The sequence below is a fragment of the Capra hircus genome, chromosome 2 (genome assembly GCF_001704415.2).
Source record: "Capra hircus breed San Clemente chromosome 2, ASM170441v1, whole genome shotgun sequence".
NCBI lineage: Eukaryota > Metazoa > Chordata > Mammalia > Artiodactyla > Bovidae > Capra > Capra hircus.
This window is the reverse complement of record NC_030809.1, coordinates 6,105,827-6,125,784: the sequence shown is the minus strand read 5'-3', so window position 1 is coordinate 6,125,784 and position 19,958 is coordinate 6,105,827. Positions and strand designations below refer to the sequence as shown.

Below are 19,958 nucleotides of genomic sequence, written 5' to 3'. Positions count from 1 at the left end.
CAGCTTCCCCAGTTCTTTACTTTCTAGGTGCTCTCCAAATACACACACAACCCATTTTTCTTTTGGGAGCTTCAGAGCTAATCACAAAGGAAAATTAAAACAAACACAGGAGAATTACAAAGACAGAAGTCTTATAGCATGACCCAAATTAATCTACAGATTCAACATGATACCAATCAGAATTTCAGCTGCCTTTTTTGCAGAAATGACAAATTGATCCTAAAATTTGTATGGAAATGCAAGAGATACATGGCCAAAACAATCTTGGAAAAGAATAGAGTTGGAGAACTCACACTTCCTGATTTCAAAACATATTGTCAACCTACAGTAATCAGGTCAGTGTGTTGCTTGCACAAGAACAGAAATATAGAACAATGGGATAGAACTGAGAGTCCAAAAATAAACTCACACTTATAGTCAATCAACAAGAGTGTCAACCATTCCCAAGGAGACAGAATAGCTTCAACAAATTGTGTTGGGACAAGTAGATATACACAGGCAAAAGAATGAAGCTGAACTTCTACCTAATGCCATCTACAAAAATTAACTCCAAAATTATCATTGACCTAAAAGAGTTAAAACTATAAAACTATTAGAAGAAAACACAGGAGTAAATCTTTATGACATTGAATTAGGCAACAGTTCCTTAGATGGAACACTAGAAGCAAAAGGGACAAAAGAAAAAATATTAATAAATTGGAAACCAAAATTAAAACTTCTGTAATCACCATAAATATAGAACTTGAACTACTCAACAATAAAAATACAACACAATTTAAAGTTGAGCCAAGGAGGGATTCCCTGGTGGCTCAGTGATAAAGAAGTGTTAGTCACTCAGTCATATCCAACTGTTAGTGACCCCATGGACTATAGTCCTGCCCAGGCTCCTCTGTCCATGGAACTCTACAGGCAACAAAACTGGAGTAGGTTGCCTTTTCCTTCTCCAGGAGATCTTCCTGACCCAGCGATCAAACCTGGGTCTCCTGCACTGCAGACAGATTCTTTATTGTCTGAGCCACCAGGGAAGCTCTCAGTGATATTAAAAAAAAAAAAAAAATTCCACCTGTCAACACAGAATGCATGGGTTCAATCCCTAATCCTGGAGATCCCACATGCCCTGGAGCAACTAGGCCATGGGCCACAACTACTGACCTGCGCTCTAGAGCCTGGGGGCCACAATTACTGAGCCCATGTGCTGCAACTAATGAAGCCTGTGTGCCCTAGAGGCCATGCTCTGCAACAAGAGATGCCGCTGCAATGAGAAGCATGTGCACCACAACTAGAGAGTAGTCCCTGCTCGGTTCAGTTCAGTTGCTCAGTCGTATCCGACTGCGCATCCCCATGGACTGCACGACAGGTCTCCCTGTCCATCACCAATTCCTGGAGTTTACTCAAACTCATGTCCATTGAGTTGGTGATGCCATCCAACCATCTCATCCTCTGTCGTTCCCTTCTTCTCCTGCTTTCAATATTCCCCAGCATCAGGGTCTTTTAAAATGAGTCAGTTCTTTGCATCAGGTAGCCCCCGCTAGCTGCAACTAGAGAAGAGCCCTTCCAGCAATGAAGACCCAACACAGCCAAAAATAAAGAAACAAACAGAAAAAGAGCCAATTATAGAAAGACAACTTTCACCGAAAAAGATATACAAATGGCCAATAAGTATACGGGAAAATACTCAAGACAACATTTTTAGCTTACATATTAAAAAACCACAACGAGATACCACTTCACACCCACTAGAACGGCTATAAATAAAAAGACAACATCAAGTGTAAACAGGATTGGAGAAATTAGGACTCTCAAATATCGATAGCGGGAAAGTAAAATGATGAGGCTGCTATGGAAAACTGTTTGGCAGCTCCTCAAAAAGTTAAATAGTCCATGCTTGCTAAGTCACATCCCCTACAACCCAGTAATTCCACTCCTAGGTATCAAATTCAAGAGAACCAAAAACATTCACACAGGGCTTCCCTGGTGGTCCAGAAGTTAAGAATCTGTCTGCCAATGCAGAGCACACAGGCTCGATCCCTGGTTCAGAAGATCCCACATTCCTCGGAGCAACTAAGCCTGGCACCACACTGCTGAGGCTGTGCACCTAGAGACCATGATCCAAGAGAGGAGCCACCACAATAAGCAGCCCAGGCGCTGCAACTAGAGAAAGCCCATGTGTGGCAACGAAGACCCAGCAGAGTCAAACATAAATTAAAAAAAAAAATTCACAGAAAAAACTTCACACACGTTCACAGCAGCAATACTCATAACAGTCAAAAAGTGGAAACACCCCAAATGTCTATAAAATGATGAATGGATAAACAAAACATGCTAAAAAAAAAAAAAAAACATGCTATATGCTATATTCGTACACTGGAATATTATTTGGCCAGTCAACTATTAAGTTCTGAATGGAAGTACAACAAGGATGAACTCTGAAAACATGCTAAAGCCAGACACAAAAGGCCAAATATTATATGGCTCCATTTACATAAGCCATCCTTTTTCTAGGCAAATCCACAGTGACAGAAATGAGTTATTGCCAGGCGGCTGGGGTTAAGGAGGGATGGGAAATGCCTGCTAATGTTACAAGTGTCTTTAACGGATGATGAAACATCCTAAAATTGACTGTTGTGCTGGTTGCCAACTTTGTGAATATGATAAAAATCACTGAATAGACTCAAAAATGGTAAATTTACTGTTTGTGAATTCCCTCAATAAAATTTTTAAAAATCTCATCTTCTGGTTTTCTGGCCACATTATCTATTGAAATAGTAAAATCAAAACCCAGTTGGGCTTCTGCCCTCGATTTCATTTCAGAGTTGGAAGTTGCCAACGTGTGTTTTGGTTACACCTCAAGGCAACCCTAGGGCAGGGTATTCTTGGTGAGAGAGCTCTCACACCTGGGCAATTTATTCTGAGGGCTCTCAGTATGGGCAATACTCAAGAAGCTCCTCATACACACTGAACTGGTACACCCATTTAAATTGTAGATATAATATGCATAAGTTACATGATTTACATATTTACTTAGGACTATATTTTCAGTTTTTTCAACTGTACGGTGAAATCCCAGAAAAGGCCCACGTCTGAAGTCTGCGCTCTAGCACTGCCCCAGTGCTCTGCTCACTGCTGGTGTCCCATGTGGTCCTTTGTTTCAGAGGCTGATGATACCCTACCCTGTTCTAAGTGTGGGGTTCATATTCCAGTTCCACCACTAACTTAGCTTTCTGACTCCGGACAAGTTGCTTAAACTGGGAGCTTCAGCTTACTCATTCATGAAATGAAGCTAGCAACACCTGCCAGTTACTATTACTTTAACAAACATAAAAATGCTGGTCATGCTTTGAACACAGCATCTGGCACCCAGAATTGTGAGCCAAATATTGTCTGTATATACTGTCCTTGTAACCGTGCCTTGACTAATTGATATTAATCAGCTTCCTCATCTGTAAAAATCCACATCAAAAGATCGCTGATAGAATAAAAAGGGGAAAACTCGCTAGCACAGAGCAAAGTGCTCAAAAAAAAAAAAAAGAAAAAGTTCCTTCCCCCACCCTCCCGATCTCTCCGGCTAAGACAATTTCTATACCATCATCCTACAGCCTCAATGTGCTACCAGCTGAAACACATAAATATCGCCGAGCAGCTTCCAGACACATCGGTGAATGTCCCAGACAAGGCCAACCACGACACCACGTCAGGGAGCCTTTTTTTTTTTCCCCCCAGTCAAGAAAACGAAAAGGTGGACGAGAAATATATGAGTGAAAAGACTCCCCTCCGGGATCCCCCTTTCCCTGGGACGGCCAGGTCCCTGCACAAAGCCGCGTTCACCTCAGGCAAACACCTTCCCTTCTCTCACCCCACCCAGTCAGTCAGCCGGGAGGTGGGTGGAGGTCGGCGACCAGAGGTCGGGGTGGGCGTGGGGCTCAAGGCCCAAGCCCCGGCTCGCGGAGGTGGGGTGGGGGTAATGCGGCCTGGACAACCTCAGGGGAGCTAGACACCGGGATTCTGTGGTTCGAGGGTGGGGGGTCGGGCCTCACCTTCGCCCGCTTGCGCCGGCTGGTCCGTCGCCCCTCCGGTGTCTCTGCGATTCCCGTTTCCATGGGGGTCGCAGACCCAGGGACGGCGGTAGGCCCGGCTTGAGGCCCGGCGGACCCCGGCGGCTCGGCCAGGCCGCCGGGGGGCGAGGCCCGCGGGGGCTCCTTCTTGCGGGGAGTGCGCTCTCCAGCCGCCCCCGGCCCCGCCTCGCCAGGGCCGGACAGGCCCGCGGGCGGTGCGGCCACCTCAGAGCCGTTCTCCGCGCCACCCGCTACCCCCGCACCGGCCTCCGACCCGGCGGCCGCCGCCGCCGCCGCCGCCGCCGCGGCCGCCGCCGCCTTCTTCCCAGACAACATGTCGGGCCGCCTGGCCGCTGACGGCCGTAGGGGCCGCCCGGTCTGTCGGTCCGTGGGTCCCGAAGCCTCCTCGCCTCACGTCACACAGTCCGCGCGCTGCCAACCGCCGCCGCGTACGCACGAGCTGCGCGCGCTCCCGCCGCGCCCGGACAATAAGGCCCCGGACGCCCCCGGCCCCGCCCTCCCCGCTGCCATAGAGTGCCGTCCTCGAGGCTAGAGCGGCGCCACGGCAAAGTGCGCGAAGCTTTCCTAGAGCGTCTCCTTAGCTTTCGGGATCTGTCCCGGGACGGTTCTCATTCTAGGGCTTCTGGGCCAGACCGTACATCCGAGGGCGACCATTTCCTCCAGAGACTTGCATGTGTTTATAAATTCATTCGTTCATTTACTCATTCATTAGTTCAACTAGTATTAATATGCTTACTACGTGACAAGAGTTTAATTATGAAGTTCTTGCTTTCAAAGAGTTTACAGTCCAGTGAGGGGAAGACACTGAAATGTAGCTGGTATATCATCTTATTTACTAGTCATAATTGTCCTGCTTGGATGGACTGGCAAAATCTTGGAAAGCAAATGAATTTCATGGTAATAAAATGAACAAAAGTTAGGAAATCCACAATGAGTCCAAATGGAATTGTCATTCCTTACTGGACTTCGTACATACTCTTCCTTCTATGTGGACCCCTCCACACACATGTGCACTTTCGCACTTGCACCTCCTCACACTCATATGCTCCCCATCCCCATTGCACATGACAGCTTTCCACTCCAGGTTAATTCTAATGTCGGCCCAGATTGTTAGTCAGTCAGTTCAGTGGCTCAGTCGTGTCCAACTCTTTTCGACCCCATGGACTGCATGCAGCACGCCAGGCTTCCCTGTCCATCACCAACTCCAGAAGCTTGCTCAAACTCATGTCCATTGGGTCAGTGGTGCCATCCAACCATCTCATCCTCTGTCGTCCCCTTCTCCTCCTGCCTTCAATCTTTCCCAGCTTCAAGATCTTTTCCAATGAGTCAGTTCTTCCCATCAGATGGCCAAAGTATTGGAGCTTCAGCGTCAGTCCTTCAATGAATATTCAGGACTGATTTCTTTTAGGATGGACTGGTTGGATCTCCTTGCAATCCAGGAGACTCTCAAGAGTCTTCTCCAAAACCACAGTTCAAAAGCACCAGTTCTTCGCCACTCAACTGTCTTTGTGGTCCAACTCTCACATCCATACATAACTGGATGGAAAAACCATAGCTTTGACTATATAGACCTTTATTGGTAAAGTAGTGTCTCTGCTTTTTAATATGCTGTCTGGTGGAGATGGTGTATTCTTTTAATTATTCCAGGAATACTTCATTGACCTAACAATGAAACAGGCCTTGTGTTCTTCAAGCTTATTTCCATCAGTACACAGAGTTATCATTGCTTTTCTTATAAGCTTGTGTCTTCAAAGTGTAATTTTCAAAAAATGATTCTATTTGCATGATGTTCAAGAACTAGTGCAAATGACCTCTAGTGATAGAATCTAATCAGTGGTTGCCTGGGATGAGGGTGGGGTTTGACTTCAAAAGAGCTGTAGAGAACTTGCTGGCAGTGATGGAAATGGTTTATATTTTGACTGGAGTGTGTACGCATAAGTCAAAACTCATTGAACTATACATGTAAAATAGGTATATTTTATTTTATGTTGATTGTTAAAGAAGTTGATTTTTTTTTACTAAGTACATAGAAAAAAATCAAGTTCAGAAAAATTAAGTTCAGGGAAACTAAAGCTATGCCAGAAAGAAAATCATAGTACAGCATCTGGTCCCATGAAATGCTGGGACCAGATGCCATGATCTTAGTTTTCTGAATGTTGAGCTTTAAGTCCGCTTTCTCACTCTCCTCTTTCACTTTCATCAAGAGGCTCTTTAGTTCTTCTTCACTTTCTGCCATGAGGGTGGTGTCATCTGCATATCTGAGGTTATTGATCTTTCCCCCCTAGAATCTTGATTCCAGCTTGTGATTCATCCAGCCCATCGTTTCTCATGATGTACTCTGCATATGGTAACCCACTCCAGTACTCTTGCCTGGAAAATCCCATGGTTGGAGGAGCCTGGTAGGCTGCAGTCCATGGGATCGCTGAGTCGGACACAACTGAGGGGCTTCACTTTCACTCTTCACTTTCATGCATTGGAGAAGGACATGGCAACCCACTCTAGTGTTCTTGCCTGGAGAATCCCAGGGACGGAGGAGCCTGATGGGCTGCCGTCTATATGGTCACACAGAGTCGGACACGACTGAGGCGACTTAGCAGCAGCAGCAACTCTGCATATAAGTTACTATTTAGATAAGGTATAAGGTGAAGTCGCTCAGTCGTGTCCGACTCTTTGAGACCCCACTGACTGTAGCCTACCAGGCTCTTCCAACCATGGGATTTTCCAGGCAAGAGTACTGGAGTGGGTTGCCATTTCCTTCTCCAGGGGATTTCCCAACCCAGGATCGAACCCAGGTCTCCCACATTGTAAACAGATGCTTTACCATCTTGAGCCACCAAGGAAGTCTACTATTTAGATATATCAAGATAAATACCACAAGAAACAGCTAAAAGAATTGGAATTGGTTGTTTGAGTTGTGGAATGTGAGGATGGGAAGGAGTCAGATAGGAGATGGAAACTTGTTTGTTTTAAACCCTATAGTTTCATCTGACTAGCTTGCAAGTTTAGTAACTTAGTACCTATAAACATTTATTTTTTTGGCCAGGCCGAGCGGCTTATAGAGATCTTAGTTTCTCCACTAAGGATCAAACCTATGCCCCCTGCAGTGGAAGCACAGACCCCTAATCACTGGACCACTAGGGAATCCCAGTCATTTGATAAAATTTAAAATAGATTTTGCTGAAGTATCCACTTGCAATACAGGAGACCTGGGTTTGATCCCTGGGTGGGGAAGATTCCCCTGGGGAAGGGAATGATAACCCTCTTCAGTATTCTTGCCTGGAGAATTCCATGGACAGAGGAACCTGGAAGACTACAGTCCATGGGGTTGCAGAGTCAGACACAACTGACTGACTAACACACACACAAAATTAGATTTTAAAATACGCATAGCCTTGGACCCAGCAACTCTACTTTATGAAAAATATTCTAGGAAAATGTTTAAGTATATGTACAAAGATTTAACTTCAATGTGTTTATCGCAGGTTCCTACAGGCCCAACAAGTGGCAACTAACTGAATATACTATTAGAATAATATAGTCATTAAAATTTGCATTTGAACATAAAGAACTCTCATACAAAATAGCGAGCATATGTCAAAGATGCATTTAACCAATTATTGAGAGGACCAGCAGGTTGATAAAGCTGGTTCAAAGGAAAATATAAGAAAATGATAAACAGTCACCGGTCATTAGAACACAGAATGCTGGAATAAGTCTGTAAAGTTTAATAAAAAAAAAAAAGAGTTCTACAAGTCTGTAAAACTGTAAACATTGAGGTTACTTTTTCTATCAGAATTTATTTGCATCTATTTACCAAAAAAATCATTTGGAAATTAGCCATTTTTTCCAGAATAACTAACTCATTTTGAAATTGTAATTCATTTTAAATTAACTTTTAAAAATTGGAGTAAATTACACATAGTATAAAATCTTCCATCTTAAGCGTTTTAAACCATACAGTTCATGAGTTCTAAGTGTGTTCACATGATTCTGCAAACAGTCTCAAGAATGCTTTTCATCTTATAAAACTTTGGACCCATTCAACAACAATTCATCATTCCCCTCTGTCTGCAACCCCTGCCAACCACCAAACTTCTACCTCTGTCTCTATAAATTTTTTTTAAAAAATTTGGCCATGCTGGGTCTTTGTTGCTGCTCACCGTCTTTCTCAAGTCTCAGAGAGCAGGAGCTACTTCCTAGTTGCAATGCACGGGCTTCTCATTGGGTGGCTTCTTTTGTTGTGGAGAACAGGCTTAGGTGTGCAGCCTTCAGTAGCCGTGGTTCACAGGCTTAGCTTCCCTGCAACATGTAGAATCTTCTCAGGCCAATGATCGAACCCATGTCCTCTGCACTGGCAGGCAAATTCTTAACAACTGCCCCACCAGGGAAGTCCTATCTCTATAAATCTGATCACACTATTTAGCTCATAAGTGGAGTAAAACACCCTTTACATTTTGCTGATTTCACTTAGCATGATGTTCTCAAAGTTCATCCATGTGGTAGCATGTGTCAGAATTTCCTTCCTTTTTATCTAATCCTACTATAGTTATATACGACTTTTTTTTTATTATTATGCCATAAATAAGTTTTATTTATCCATTTGTCTGTTGATGGATTTGGGGGTTGCTTCCACCTTTTAGCTATTATGAGTAATACTGGTATGAATGTATGCATACAAGTATCTCTGCCAGACCCTGGTTTCGATTCTTTGGGATATATCCAAGTGAAATTGCTGGAGCAACTTTTCCATGTGACTTTAGAGAGTCAGGACCCTAATCAATATTAAATCCAATAAAGCAGCAAGTGACCAACAAGTGGGCCAGTTAGACAATATCCTGGTATGACTGTGAACAAGCCCGCGGAAATCTTTTTGCCTCATTTCCAAGGTTTGGATGATTTTTCTTTGCGGTCTTGCTCTCTGTGAGGGGAGGGGCTCTGTGCTGCTCACCACTTTATCCCCAGCAACTAGGAGGCCTGGAAGTACGGCTGAATGGCTGAGGTATCACAGAGGCCCCCATCACTTGGCTGGTGTGCGGATGTCATGAGATGATGCTTGTGAACTGCCTGTGAAAGTCTGGCACATTGCGGCTGCTTAAGACATAAGAGGAGTTAATATTATTGTTACGCGACAGCTGGGGATAGGGGCCAGTTATGACTCGGCGGGGGGAGCAGCCATGACTCCTGTCATGGAGGGCAACTGTCCTTGATGGGGGGACTGAGGCAGGACCTCAGGGCCTGGGTGCTCTCAAGCCATAATGCTGGGGGACCTCATGTCTCTTTTTTGGAGTCTCCATGGGATACTTGCTTCCTCAGGCACCATAGGAGCATTGATGGCTTGGCTGATCAGCTATAAGCCAGCCTTGTTTGGCTTTCTATTCCTTCTGCTGTTGCTTAGCAACTGGCTGGTCAAGCATGAACTCAAACCTACTCCTCAAGAGCCCCAGCAGGTGAGCAAGAGGGACCTTAGCTTTCACTGAGGGTGATGGGAGAGTCACAGCTAGATTGTGTGGTGAGGAGACAGGGAAGGTGTCAGGAGAACTGGGCAAGATGGAGAAACCCGACTCTGGTCTAAGAGTCTTGCTCTGTAGCTCCCTCTTGGGTGATGGGGGACAAAGCATTTTCTTCATGAAGCTTCAGTTGCCTCGACTAAAAACTAGGGCCCATCCAGACTCCCCTACTTCATGTTTAATGACAACAGGCTTTGACAACAGTAACAGCTACTTTATGTATTTAAAAATTATTTTCATTTGATTTGATTGTACCGGGTCTTAGTTCTGGCACATGGGATCCTTCGTTGTGGCATGCGATCTCTTAGTTTCAGCATGTGGGATCTAGTTCCCTGACCAGGGATGGAATTTGGGCCCCCTGCATTGGAAGCAAGGAGTCTTAGCCACTGGACTACCAGGGAAGTCTCTAAGAACTACTTTAAAGGGGGGAAATTAAGATGGGTAAAGTTAAAAACATGTGTAACATAGATACATCACTCAAACTGAATAATGAAGACAGCAGGAATATATCTAGATTATGACAGCTTTTATATAAAGTTAAAAAAACATACAAAACAATATCCTGCCTTGGGTATGGATGCCTGTGTACAGTGAAAGTGCATTAAGGCAGGGTTTCTCAACCTCTGCATGACTGACATTTGGGGCTGGATAATTCTCCGTGATGAGGGGACTGTCTTGCACAATGCTGGAATTTGTCAGTATCCCTCTACCCACAAGGAGCCAACAGCACCCCTCACCTCTTTTGTGGCAGCTAAAACTCTCTAGACGTAGCCAACTGTTCCCAGGAGAGGGCAGAGGAGCCTCCTATTGAGAACTGGTATCAAATGGAGTAAAGAAATTCCTGGAAAAAATAAATACCAAATTCGGGATTACGGTTGAGATAAGGTTCAGGGATGGACAGGAACACTGCAGCAGACTCCACAGAGGACATCTGTCACCTCTGTGATATTGTGTTTCTTAAGCTGGTGTAGGAACACGGGTATTTGTTGTGATATTTACTTTTTCTGCATGTCTGAAGTACTTGATTCTTAAATGGTTTTAAAGACCAGGAATTTGTAGTTGAATACTAAAAGAAAAAAAGAAGTATTCTTATCAACTGCATGCAGAGAGGGGTGGGACAGATAAAGATGACAGAGATCAGAGCATTACTGAGGCTTGAAGGTTTTACGAGGCTCGACTAAATTCTCAGAGAGGCATGCTGGGACTTAAGAGAATGAACTTAAAGTGGCTGTGGGGAGGAAGGGTCGGGGAAGGGATGGTTATGGAGTTTGGGATGGACGAGTACCCATTGCTATGCTTAAAATGGATAACCAATTAGGAACTAGTACGTAGCACAGGGAACTCCACGTATTCCTCTGGCAGCCTGGATGGGAGAGGAGTTTGAGGGGAAATGGGTATGTATATATGTATGGCTGAGTCCCTTTGCTGTCCACCTGAAACTATCACAACATTGTTAATTGGCTATACTCCAATACAAAATAAAAAGTTTTTTTTTTTTTTTTTAAAGAGGCATGTTGGGAAAAGCACAGCTCTAGAGACAGACATGTTTGGGTTAAGGATTTTACGTCCTCTGTGAATACAGCTTAGCGGGCCATTTCACTTATTCTTATGCACCAAAGGCAGCCCTAGATCCTGGGAGTTTGGGGGCTCTCATGCAGGCTGGGTGATGCTGAGAAAGGGCCATTTCCTCCCTCCATTCTCTCACTCACGAGATGAGGCAAAGAGGCAGGTCCTTAGATGCTGGTCATGAAATTGACCAAGATCATGTTTGTAACTCACCTGGCATGGGAAAGGATGACTGTTATTAACCAACTTTTCCTCTGTTTGTGGCCATGGGGAGTTTAGGAAGAGGCCGAGCAATCCAAGACTTGCGAAGCCAAAACCAACGGCAATTGCCTAAACACGAAAGAAGTGGAGAGACTGCACGCCTGCTTTGCCCTCCAGGACAAGATCCTTGAGCGACTTATGTTCAGTGAAATGAAGCTGAAGGTCTTAGAAAATCAGATGTTCATCGTATGGAATAGAATGAATCACCACAAGCAGTCAAGCCGTCGGCGGACTTTTCCAGCAGGAAAGCACAGAATGCGGAGGCGGGAGTCTCTTTTCTCCATCCTCTCTGACTGCACTTCTAATTCCCCCTGATGAGGCGGCAGAGACTGCGGTGGGCTGGCCTCTTCTGACATTATCTTTCCTCAGTAAAGCCCGATCAGAGACTATTGAATGTTCTTAGTGAATCACAGCAGACAGGACAATTGGAGGCAGAGAGATCGGTCGCCTCTAGAAAAGAAATCTGTACTCACCAGGGCAGCCACATGGTACCTTATGACACAGCCTGCTGGGGGCTCTCAGATCCAGTCCTTCCTCTCTTTCCACCTTCACCCTGGTCCAGGCCCCTCTCTTCCTGTTCACCTTGAATCTTAATTACCGCCTCCCCAGTGCGGTCCCAGCCCCTGGTCACCCCTCCCGCTGGGCTCAGAGGCCACAGCCAGCCCTGCCAAGCACAGCTCTGAGACCATTCACTACCTTTCCTTGGGCCAATGCCTGGCCACAGTTGACAGAACTCCTCACCATGGTGTTCAGGCCCCCCATGATCTGACCCCCTTCCCAGCCTTCTTTCCCAGTTTCTCCCTTTTGCCTGCTTTTTCCCCTATACCAGAGTATCCTAAGCATCAATCACTAGTATGTTACCTTTGTATTTTTGCTAGAGCTGTGAACCACCTGAATGTTTACCTCAATATTGCCCCTTTCAATCGACTCTTTTTTCCTTAATAAATTCACCTGTAAAGGACAATAATAATACAAATAAATAATTTATCTGTAAATTAAAAAACAGTACCATTTGCTTAAAATAGAACCTATCAAAATAAACACAATAAAAAGAGAACGATGTTATGAAGTTCCATCCAGAGAGCTTAGTTGTCCACTTGGAAGGCCTGAATCAGTAAAATTTGGGTTAAAAAGGGAGTTTAGCGAGTGTTAGCGCTTGAAAGACATGCAGCCCTCAGCTGAGACGTTTCTCCACAAAGGAGAATTGGGAAGGAAGTCTCTACCTTGCTGTGGGATCCAGGGTGACTTAATGCCCTGTGGGTACCCCACTTAAAATCATCTCTCTGGAACTTCCCTGGTGGTCCAGTGGCTAAGACTCCATGCTCCCAATGCAGGGGACCCGGGTTCAATCCCTGGTCAGGGAACTAGACCCCACCTGTTACAACTAAGAGATCACATGCTGCAGCGAAAATCAAAGATCCTGCGTGTCACAGCCAAGACCTGGCACAGCCAAATAAATTAATATTAAAAACATTGTTGGTAAAAATAAATCAATGCAATAAGTCATCCCTCTCCCCAAAAGTTTTTTGTACTCGCCCCAGTTGCGGTTGGCCAGCCATCCCCCAAATGCAGTCACATCTTTGCTCTGGTGGTTTCTTCCCCTGGAATCCCTTATATTCCCCTTTCTGCTATTACAATTCCATACTTCTTCCACAGTCGCCACCTGCAGAAAGCTTCCCTCAGCCGAGCTGTAATGAATCTCTTTCCTTAGTTTTCTTATGGCACTTAAAAAATTTTCTTAAAACATTCATCTTTGGCTGTGCTGGGTCTTCGTTGCTTTCTCTAGTTGCGGCAGGCGGGGGCAGCAGTGGGCAGGCTTCTCATCGTGGAGGCTTCTCTTGTCGCTGAGCACAGGCTCTCGGGGCGCAGGCTTTAGCAGCTGTGGGTCATGGGCTCAGTCGTGGCCGCTCAGGAGTTGTGGCACACAGGCCCAGTTGCTCTGCAGGACGTGGGATCCTCCCAGGCCAGGGATTGGACCTGCGTCACCTACATTGGCAGGCAGGATTCTTTACCACTTAGCCACCAGGGAAGCCCCTCTTACAGCATTTTATCTGTAACCATTCAGTTCAGTTCAGTTCAGTTCAGTCGCTCAGTCATGTTGGACTTTTTGCTACCCCATAGACTGAAGCACGCCAGGCCTCCCTGTCCATCACCTGCTCCCGGAGTTTACCCAAACTCATGTCCATTGAGTCGGTGATGCCATCCAACAATCTCATCCTCCGTTGTCCCCTTCTCCTCCTGCCTTCAATCTTTCCCAGCATCAGGGTCTTTTCAAATGAGTCAGTTCTTCAAATCAGGTAGCCAAAGTATTGGAATTTCAGCTTCAACATCAGTCCTTCCAATGAACACTCAGGACTGATCTCCTTTAGAATGGACTGGTTGGATCTCCTCGCAGTCCAAGGGACTCTCAAGACTCTTCTCCAACACCACAGCACAAAACCATCAATTCTTCGGCACTCAGCTTTCTTCATAGTCCAGCTCTCACATCCATACATGACCACTGGAAAAACCATAGCCTTGACTAGATGGACCTTTGTTGGCAAAATAATGTCTCTGCTCTTTAATATGCTGTCTAGGTTGGTCGTAACTTTCCTTCCAAGGAGCAAGTGTCTTTTAATTTCATGGCTGCAGTCACCATCTCCAGTGATTTTGCAGCCCCCTAAAATTAGGTCTGCCACTGTTTCTCCATCTATTTGCCATGGAGTGATGGGACCAGATGCCATGGTCTTAGTTTTCTGAATGTTGAGCTTTAAGCCAACTTTTTCACTCTCCTCTTTCACTTTTATCAAGAGGCTCTTTAGTTCTTCTTCATTTTCTGCCATAAGGGTGGTATCATCTGCATATCTGAGGTTATTGATACTTCTCCCGGCAATCTTGATTCCAGCTTGTGCTTCTTCTAGCCCAGCGTTTCTCATGATGTACTCTGCATATAAGTTAAATCAGCAGGGTGACAATATACAGCCTTGACGTACTCCTTTTCTTATTTGGAACCAGTCTGTTGTTCCATGTCCAGTTCTAACTCTTGCTTCCTGACCTGCATTCAGATTTCTCAAGAAGCAGAACAGGTGGTCTGGTATTCCCATCTCTTTCAGAATTTTTCACAGTTTGTTGTGATCCACACAGTCAAAGGCTTTGGCACAGTCAACAAAGCAGAGATGAATGTTTTCCTGGAACTCTCTTGCTTTTTCCATGATCCAGCTGATGTTGGCAATTTGATCTCTGGTTCCTCTGCCTTTTCTAAAACCAGCTTGAACATCTGGAAGTTCACACTTCACGTACTACTGAAGCCTGGCTTGGAGAATTTTGAGCATTACTTTACTAGCATGTGAGATGAGTGCAATTGTGCAGTAGTTTGAGCATTCTTTGGCATTGCCTTTCTTTGGGCTTGGAATGAAAACTGTCCTTTTCCAGTCCTGTGGCCACTGCTGAGTTTTCCAAATTTGCTGGCATATTAAGTGCAGCACTTTCACACCATCACCTTTTAGGATTTGAAATAGCTCAACTGGAATTCCATCACCTCCACTAGCTTTGTTCGTAGTGATGCTTTCTAAGGCTCACTTGACTTCACATTCCAGGATGTCTGGCTCTAGGTGAGTGATCACACCATCGTGATCATCTGGGTCATGAACATCTTTTTTGTACAGTTCTTCTGTGTATTCTTGCCACCTCTTGTTAATATCTTCTGCTTCTTTTAGGTACATACCATTTCTGTCCTTTATTGAGCCCATCTTTGCATGAAAAGTTCCCTTGGTATCTCTAATTTTCTTGAAGGGATCTCTACCACAGAATGTATCACAACCTTCTCATACAGATGGCTGTACTTCCCCAGCACTCTTCAACTAGATTATGGACTCCGTGAAGGCAAGCACAGCGCTTGTATATCTTGTATACCCACCCATAGCACCTAACACCATGGCTAGCATACAGTCAGTGCTCAGTATATAACAAATATGACTGTTGAACACAGTCGCGCATGTCCTGACATTTTCTTTGCCCTTTCATTTTATGATGACTTTCCTATATCCTGTTTTGTTTAAGAGCAGGATCCCTGGAGCTAAACTCCCTGGTGTCAGATCCCAACTCAGGCAACTCTTCGCTGTGTGATTCTGGACAACGAGTAAGTTAAGTGCCGTACTTCAGTTTCCTCCGCTGCAAGACGGCCTCATCAATTGTCATGAGGATTAGATACATTATCACAGGTCTTTGCTCAAATGACCCCTTCCTAGTGAGGACTAAGCCACCTTGTCTAAACTCGCACCCTCCCTTGTGTGTCGGCGTCTTGCACTTGCTCCTCCAGGCCCACTCTCCATCCTTCTGCCTTTTTGCCAGGGAGCCAGCCTGCAGCGTCAGGTTCCTTTGCTCCTTGTCTTCCAGTTGAGTTTGGCTTTTAGAGGGAAGCCTGGCAGAGGATGCGAGGGAAGGAGGGGGTTGGGGTGCTTATTGCCTCATCTGGGGTTGCCTCGGACTGGTTTAGGGCTGGCTGGGTAATCGCAGAGGAGGCTCTCTCGACAAGGCCTTCTTTCCATTCCCTTCTGGTCCAAGGGCAATAGTACCCCCTAGCTACTGCCCAGGGGTACTGCACTGCCTTATAGGTTCTCTATAGCCTGTTCACGTCTTTGTAAATAGTCCATTTTACACAGCTTCATGGGCCATTGCTGATGGTCTTGCTGTAGGGCCAAGTCTTTGAGCCACCCAGAACTGGACCATTAGGAGAATGTCCATATGATAACCCTTGTTGTGGAGATCGATTCAACAATGCAACAACAAATTCAATCTAATATTACCATATGAATGAACCTACTGTAAGGCCCTGCGTCTTAAAGAGAGCATCTGGAATGGAAAAGCTGATTAAAAGACTGTGGCCATGGGGACTTCCCTGGTGGTTCAGAGATTGAGAATCCGCCTTTTATCCAGGGGATGCAGGTTCTATCCCTGGTCTGGGAATCAAGATCTCACTTGCCTTGGAGCAACGAAGTGCATGTCCTGCACGTGAAACAGAGCAACACCCGACAGTCCTTGCCTCTCCCACCGTGTGCTCTGCCTGCCTTTTGTCTGTGGAAAACTCTAGTCAAAGAAAAAGTCTAATCAGAAAAGTGAGAAATGTGGAAAGAAAGAAAAACAGTCAAAGGAGACTAAATAATAATAATAATGTAGTCATTAAGTATAGTCAAGAACCTTTAGTTCTTTCTCAAAGGCTGTAGATACTATTCTGAGCCATATCCTGTGAGCCGTCTTATCGATACTAAAACACGAGGTGAAGAAGTTAACTGCATGATGACCACCAGGACATAAGCTACCATAATTCTGAGAAGTGACCACAAAGAAATGGGAACAAATGGCCCCTGGAACCGAAGATTGACTGTACTTAAAGCAACCAAGATGAGGCTGGTCAGACCAGCGATGACCAGTTCGAAGATGACGGTCAGCTGACTGTACTGTTTCTCCCCCTCACTCTGTCTATGAAAGCTCTCACTCCCTGCTTGTCGGGGCAGTTGGGGGTGGTGGGGGGTGGCGGAGGCCCTTGGACAGATATCCAGCCCCCTCTCCCCTCCCCCCTCAGTTGCTGGCATCTGAAATAAGGCAAGCTTTCCTTTCCACCAGCCTGGCCTATTTATTGGCTTTTGAGCAGCCGGACTCATGCACTTCTTTCAGTAACACAGAGTCCGTGTGCCGCCACAGAAGATCCTGAATGATGAAACAAAATTCCACGTGCTGCAACTAAGATCCAACAGCCAAATAAATAAATAAATTTTAAAAAAAGAAAAAAAGATTGTGTGGCTATCACATCCACTTTGGTGGACTAGACCCACACTTGGACCTGCCATAATGGTGAAACCACTATTATAGGTCTCGGAGGGCCCATCGAGGATCTGTTTGACTTACGAAGTCGCTCGTGCTCAGGGAATATGCATTACTTGCCAGGAACGTTGACCTGTGGCTCCAGGGGGCACAATGGCCTCCGGATCTGACCAACTGGCAAAGCGGTTATCTTGGGTTCTGACCGCTGTGAGCGTGGTTTAGGTGTATGGAGTGGCTGTTCTCTTCCACCAAGCCGGCAACAGCGAGAGTCTCGGGACCCTGATGATACCTTAGTCACGTGCAGGACTTCCCTGCTGTGACACAGTCTGCTGATAAAATGATCTCGATGGCACTCCTTCCAGCTGTCCACATGCAATTCACCTGCTCTTCCGCACTTGCTGCCTGCAGGTGGGGGGTACAAATGAGGCTTGGCAAGGCTGGTTTGGGGAGCAATGACATTAGCCATCCCCTCAATATTCTCCGTGGGCACTGAGGAGGTGGACAAGCGCCCCCTCATGGCTCAGGCAGGTGTGGCAACTCCTGGTGCTTACGGAAATAAATGTTCCAGGAAAGGACACATCGGCTACCTCATCCCAGGCACACGACAGACTCCAGCAAATCTTGGAAGAATATACACAGCGAGCTCAGGAAATAGACCGGGGTGGAGGCCTAAATACCCTCTCTCCTCTTCTTCCAGACCTGAACAGGCATTGCTAAACAGCCTCAATCAGCTGCCCATGCCAGGGCCAGGGCATGAATCTGTCACAGTAATAGACCATTCCTACCTGCTCTCACCGTGCTCAATTATGGGAAACCTTATTGGTGTCTCACTCTCTGACAATGGCAAGGGACCTTGCTCCCAGCAGGCCACAGCCAGTACCTGCTGTGCCTGTGGCCTTTACAACCATGTTCTCATCCTCCTCATGGATGATTTTTTAAAAAATTATTTATTGGGCTGCTGCTGCTGCTAAGTTGCTTTAGTCATGTCCAACTCTGTGCGACCCCAGAGACGGCAGCCCACCAGGCTCCCCAGTCCTTGGGATTCTCCAGGCAAGAACACTGGAGTGGGTTGCCATTTCCTTCTCCAATGCATGAAAGTGAAAAGTGAAAGTGAATTCGCTCAGTCGTGTCCAACTCTTAGCGACCCCATGGACTGCAGACTACCAGGCTCCTCCGTCCATGGGATTTTCCAGGCAAGAGTATTTGGCTGCACCAGATCTTATTTGCAGCATGCAGGATCTTTGGCTGAGGCATGTGGGATCTAGTTTCCTGACCAGGGATCAAACCCAGGCCCCCTGCATTGGGAGCTTGGAGACTTAGCCACTGGGCCACCCGGGAAGTCCCTTATGGCTGATGCTGAGGCCTGCTGCAAGAATATTGAGCCACGGTGCCCTTTGTAACCCCTAAACTGCCCTGCATTCTGGATATCGGTCCTTCCTTGCTTTCTCCTTGGACCTAATGGCACCTTCATACAAACCTTCATGATCACGCAAGGCCTGTGGGCAAGGCAACATTTCCCAGCACCAGCCTCAGGTGCCACCGATACAACATGCTCCCATGTTAAGTGCATGGCTTTCATGCAGGTCTCCCTCCCATAGGCAGGTAGAATCATGATCCACAACTGCTCTGGAAGGAAATCACCCTGGGGACAGCCGGCGCACTCACTATCAAGGTTATCATCACTCCATAGCTCAGGATCAAACCACACAGTTTTGGACGATTTGCTGGCCAGCTAGGGGAGTAACCACACCGGCCAACATCTCCTGCTGTTTCTGGGTTAACACTTTGAGCCAAGTCAAGAAGCCCATCCAGTGACTGTGGCAGCAAGCCCAGTGTCCCCAGGCTACTTCTCCATCTGAACCTGGGGCTTTCTCTCTAGACTTGGCGTGGACTCCATGGCCAGATGGCTCAGGCCTCCGTGATGGGCTTTGTATGATTACTACTCCAGGCCTCCCTCCAGCATTAATCCATCATTGCCTGTTTGGAAGTGACTTATCAGCTCAGTTGAATCTACTCTTGTTTTTTTTTTTTTGGTAATATTTATTTCCGTGTCTGGCTGCACTGGGTCCCAGTTACGTTATGGCAACCAGAATCTTCAGTTTCAGCTTAAATTGCAGCATGGACACTCTCATTTATGGCATGTGGGATCTAGTTCCCTGACAGAGGATTGAGCCTGGGCTCCCTGCATTGGGAGAGCAAACACTCAGCTACTGGTTCATCAGTGAAGTCCCTGTACTTACTGATTTCTACTCCCATTTGGTGGGAAACAGCCTCAATCAGCCCTCCTCTTTGGTGGGCTTATGTTTCATGAGCCCCTAGGCCAGAGGATGTACTGGAAGATCCTAGAGGCACACTCCAAGTTTCTAGCAGCAGGTGGGCTCCAGAGAGGCCTCCCTTCCCAAAGCAAAAATGATTCCACACAGTCTCTACTTCCCATGGGGCGGCTCCTGCCCTCAGCACTGCAAACAATTCCCCTGGGGTCTGAGCTCAGATCATGTTTTCTTTACTTGCAAGACTAATCTTACACTTGCCAAAAATGATGTAGAGTAGGGGATGGGGGTGAGGGGTCCATCTCCTGCAGCACCCTCTAGGAGGTCTCCAGCTATACCCTGACCCCCATGTCTCTCTCCACATGAAGACAAGAGGTTGGACTGATGACCCAATGCCTCCAAGTTTCCCCAGTAAAGCTGGATTTGCACCTGTGCTGTGTGACTTTGTGAATTCACCTTCACTACTCACATCTCCTGGACCT

At 46.2% G+C, this 19,958-nt stretch overlaps 2 protein-coding genes across 3 annotated transcripts in view; one reads left to right on the top strand and one right to left on the bottom strand.

The window, feature by feature from the left end:
- The window catches only part of KDM1A (lysine demethylase 1A), a 62,727-nt gene extending 58,198 nt beyond the window's left edge, over positions 1 to 4,529 (bottom strand). The window contains exon 1 of one of the 2 annotated variants that reach the window (XM_005676880.3): positions 4,035 to 4,529. In XM_005676880.3, the coding sequence (XP_005676937.3) occupies positions 4,035 to 4,388 (354 nt within the window). In that variant the 5' untranslated portion in view covers positions 4,389 to 4,529. The remainder of the gene's footprint in view (positions 1 to 4,034) is intronic. The other variant, XM_005676879.3, reaches the window with a different exon arrangement.
- Positions 9,329 to 11,722, top strand: C2H1orf234 (chromosome 2 C1orf234 homolog). Its single transcript, XM_013972035.1, has 2 exons — positions 9,329 to 9,520; positions 11,525 to 11,722. The coding sequence occupies exons 1-2, from the start codon at positions 9,329 to 9,331 to the stop codon at positions 11,720 to 11,722; spliced, it is 390 nt and encodes a 129-aa protein (XP_013827489.1).

Bases quoted from the DNA above. Each gene is read 5' to 3' on its own strand.
- C2H1orf234 (XM_013972035.1), top strand. From the start codon at position 9,329: ATGCTGGGGGACCTCATGTCTCTTTTTTGGAGTCTCCATGGGATACTT. The intron at 9,521-11,524 runs GTGAGCAAGAGG...TTTGCCCTCCAG, and splicing joins CTCCTCAAGAGCCCCAGCAG to GACAAGATCCTTGAGCGACT.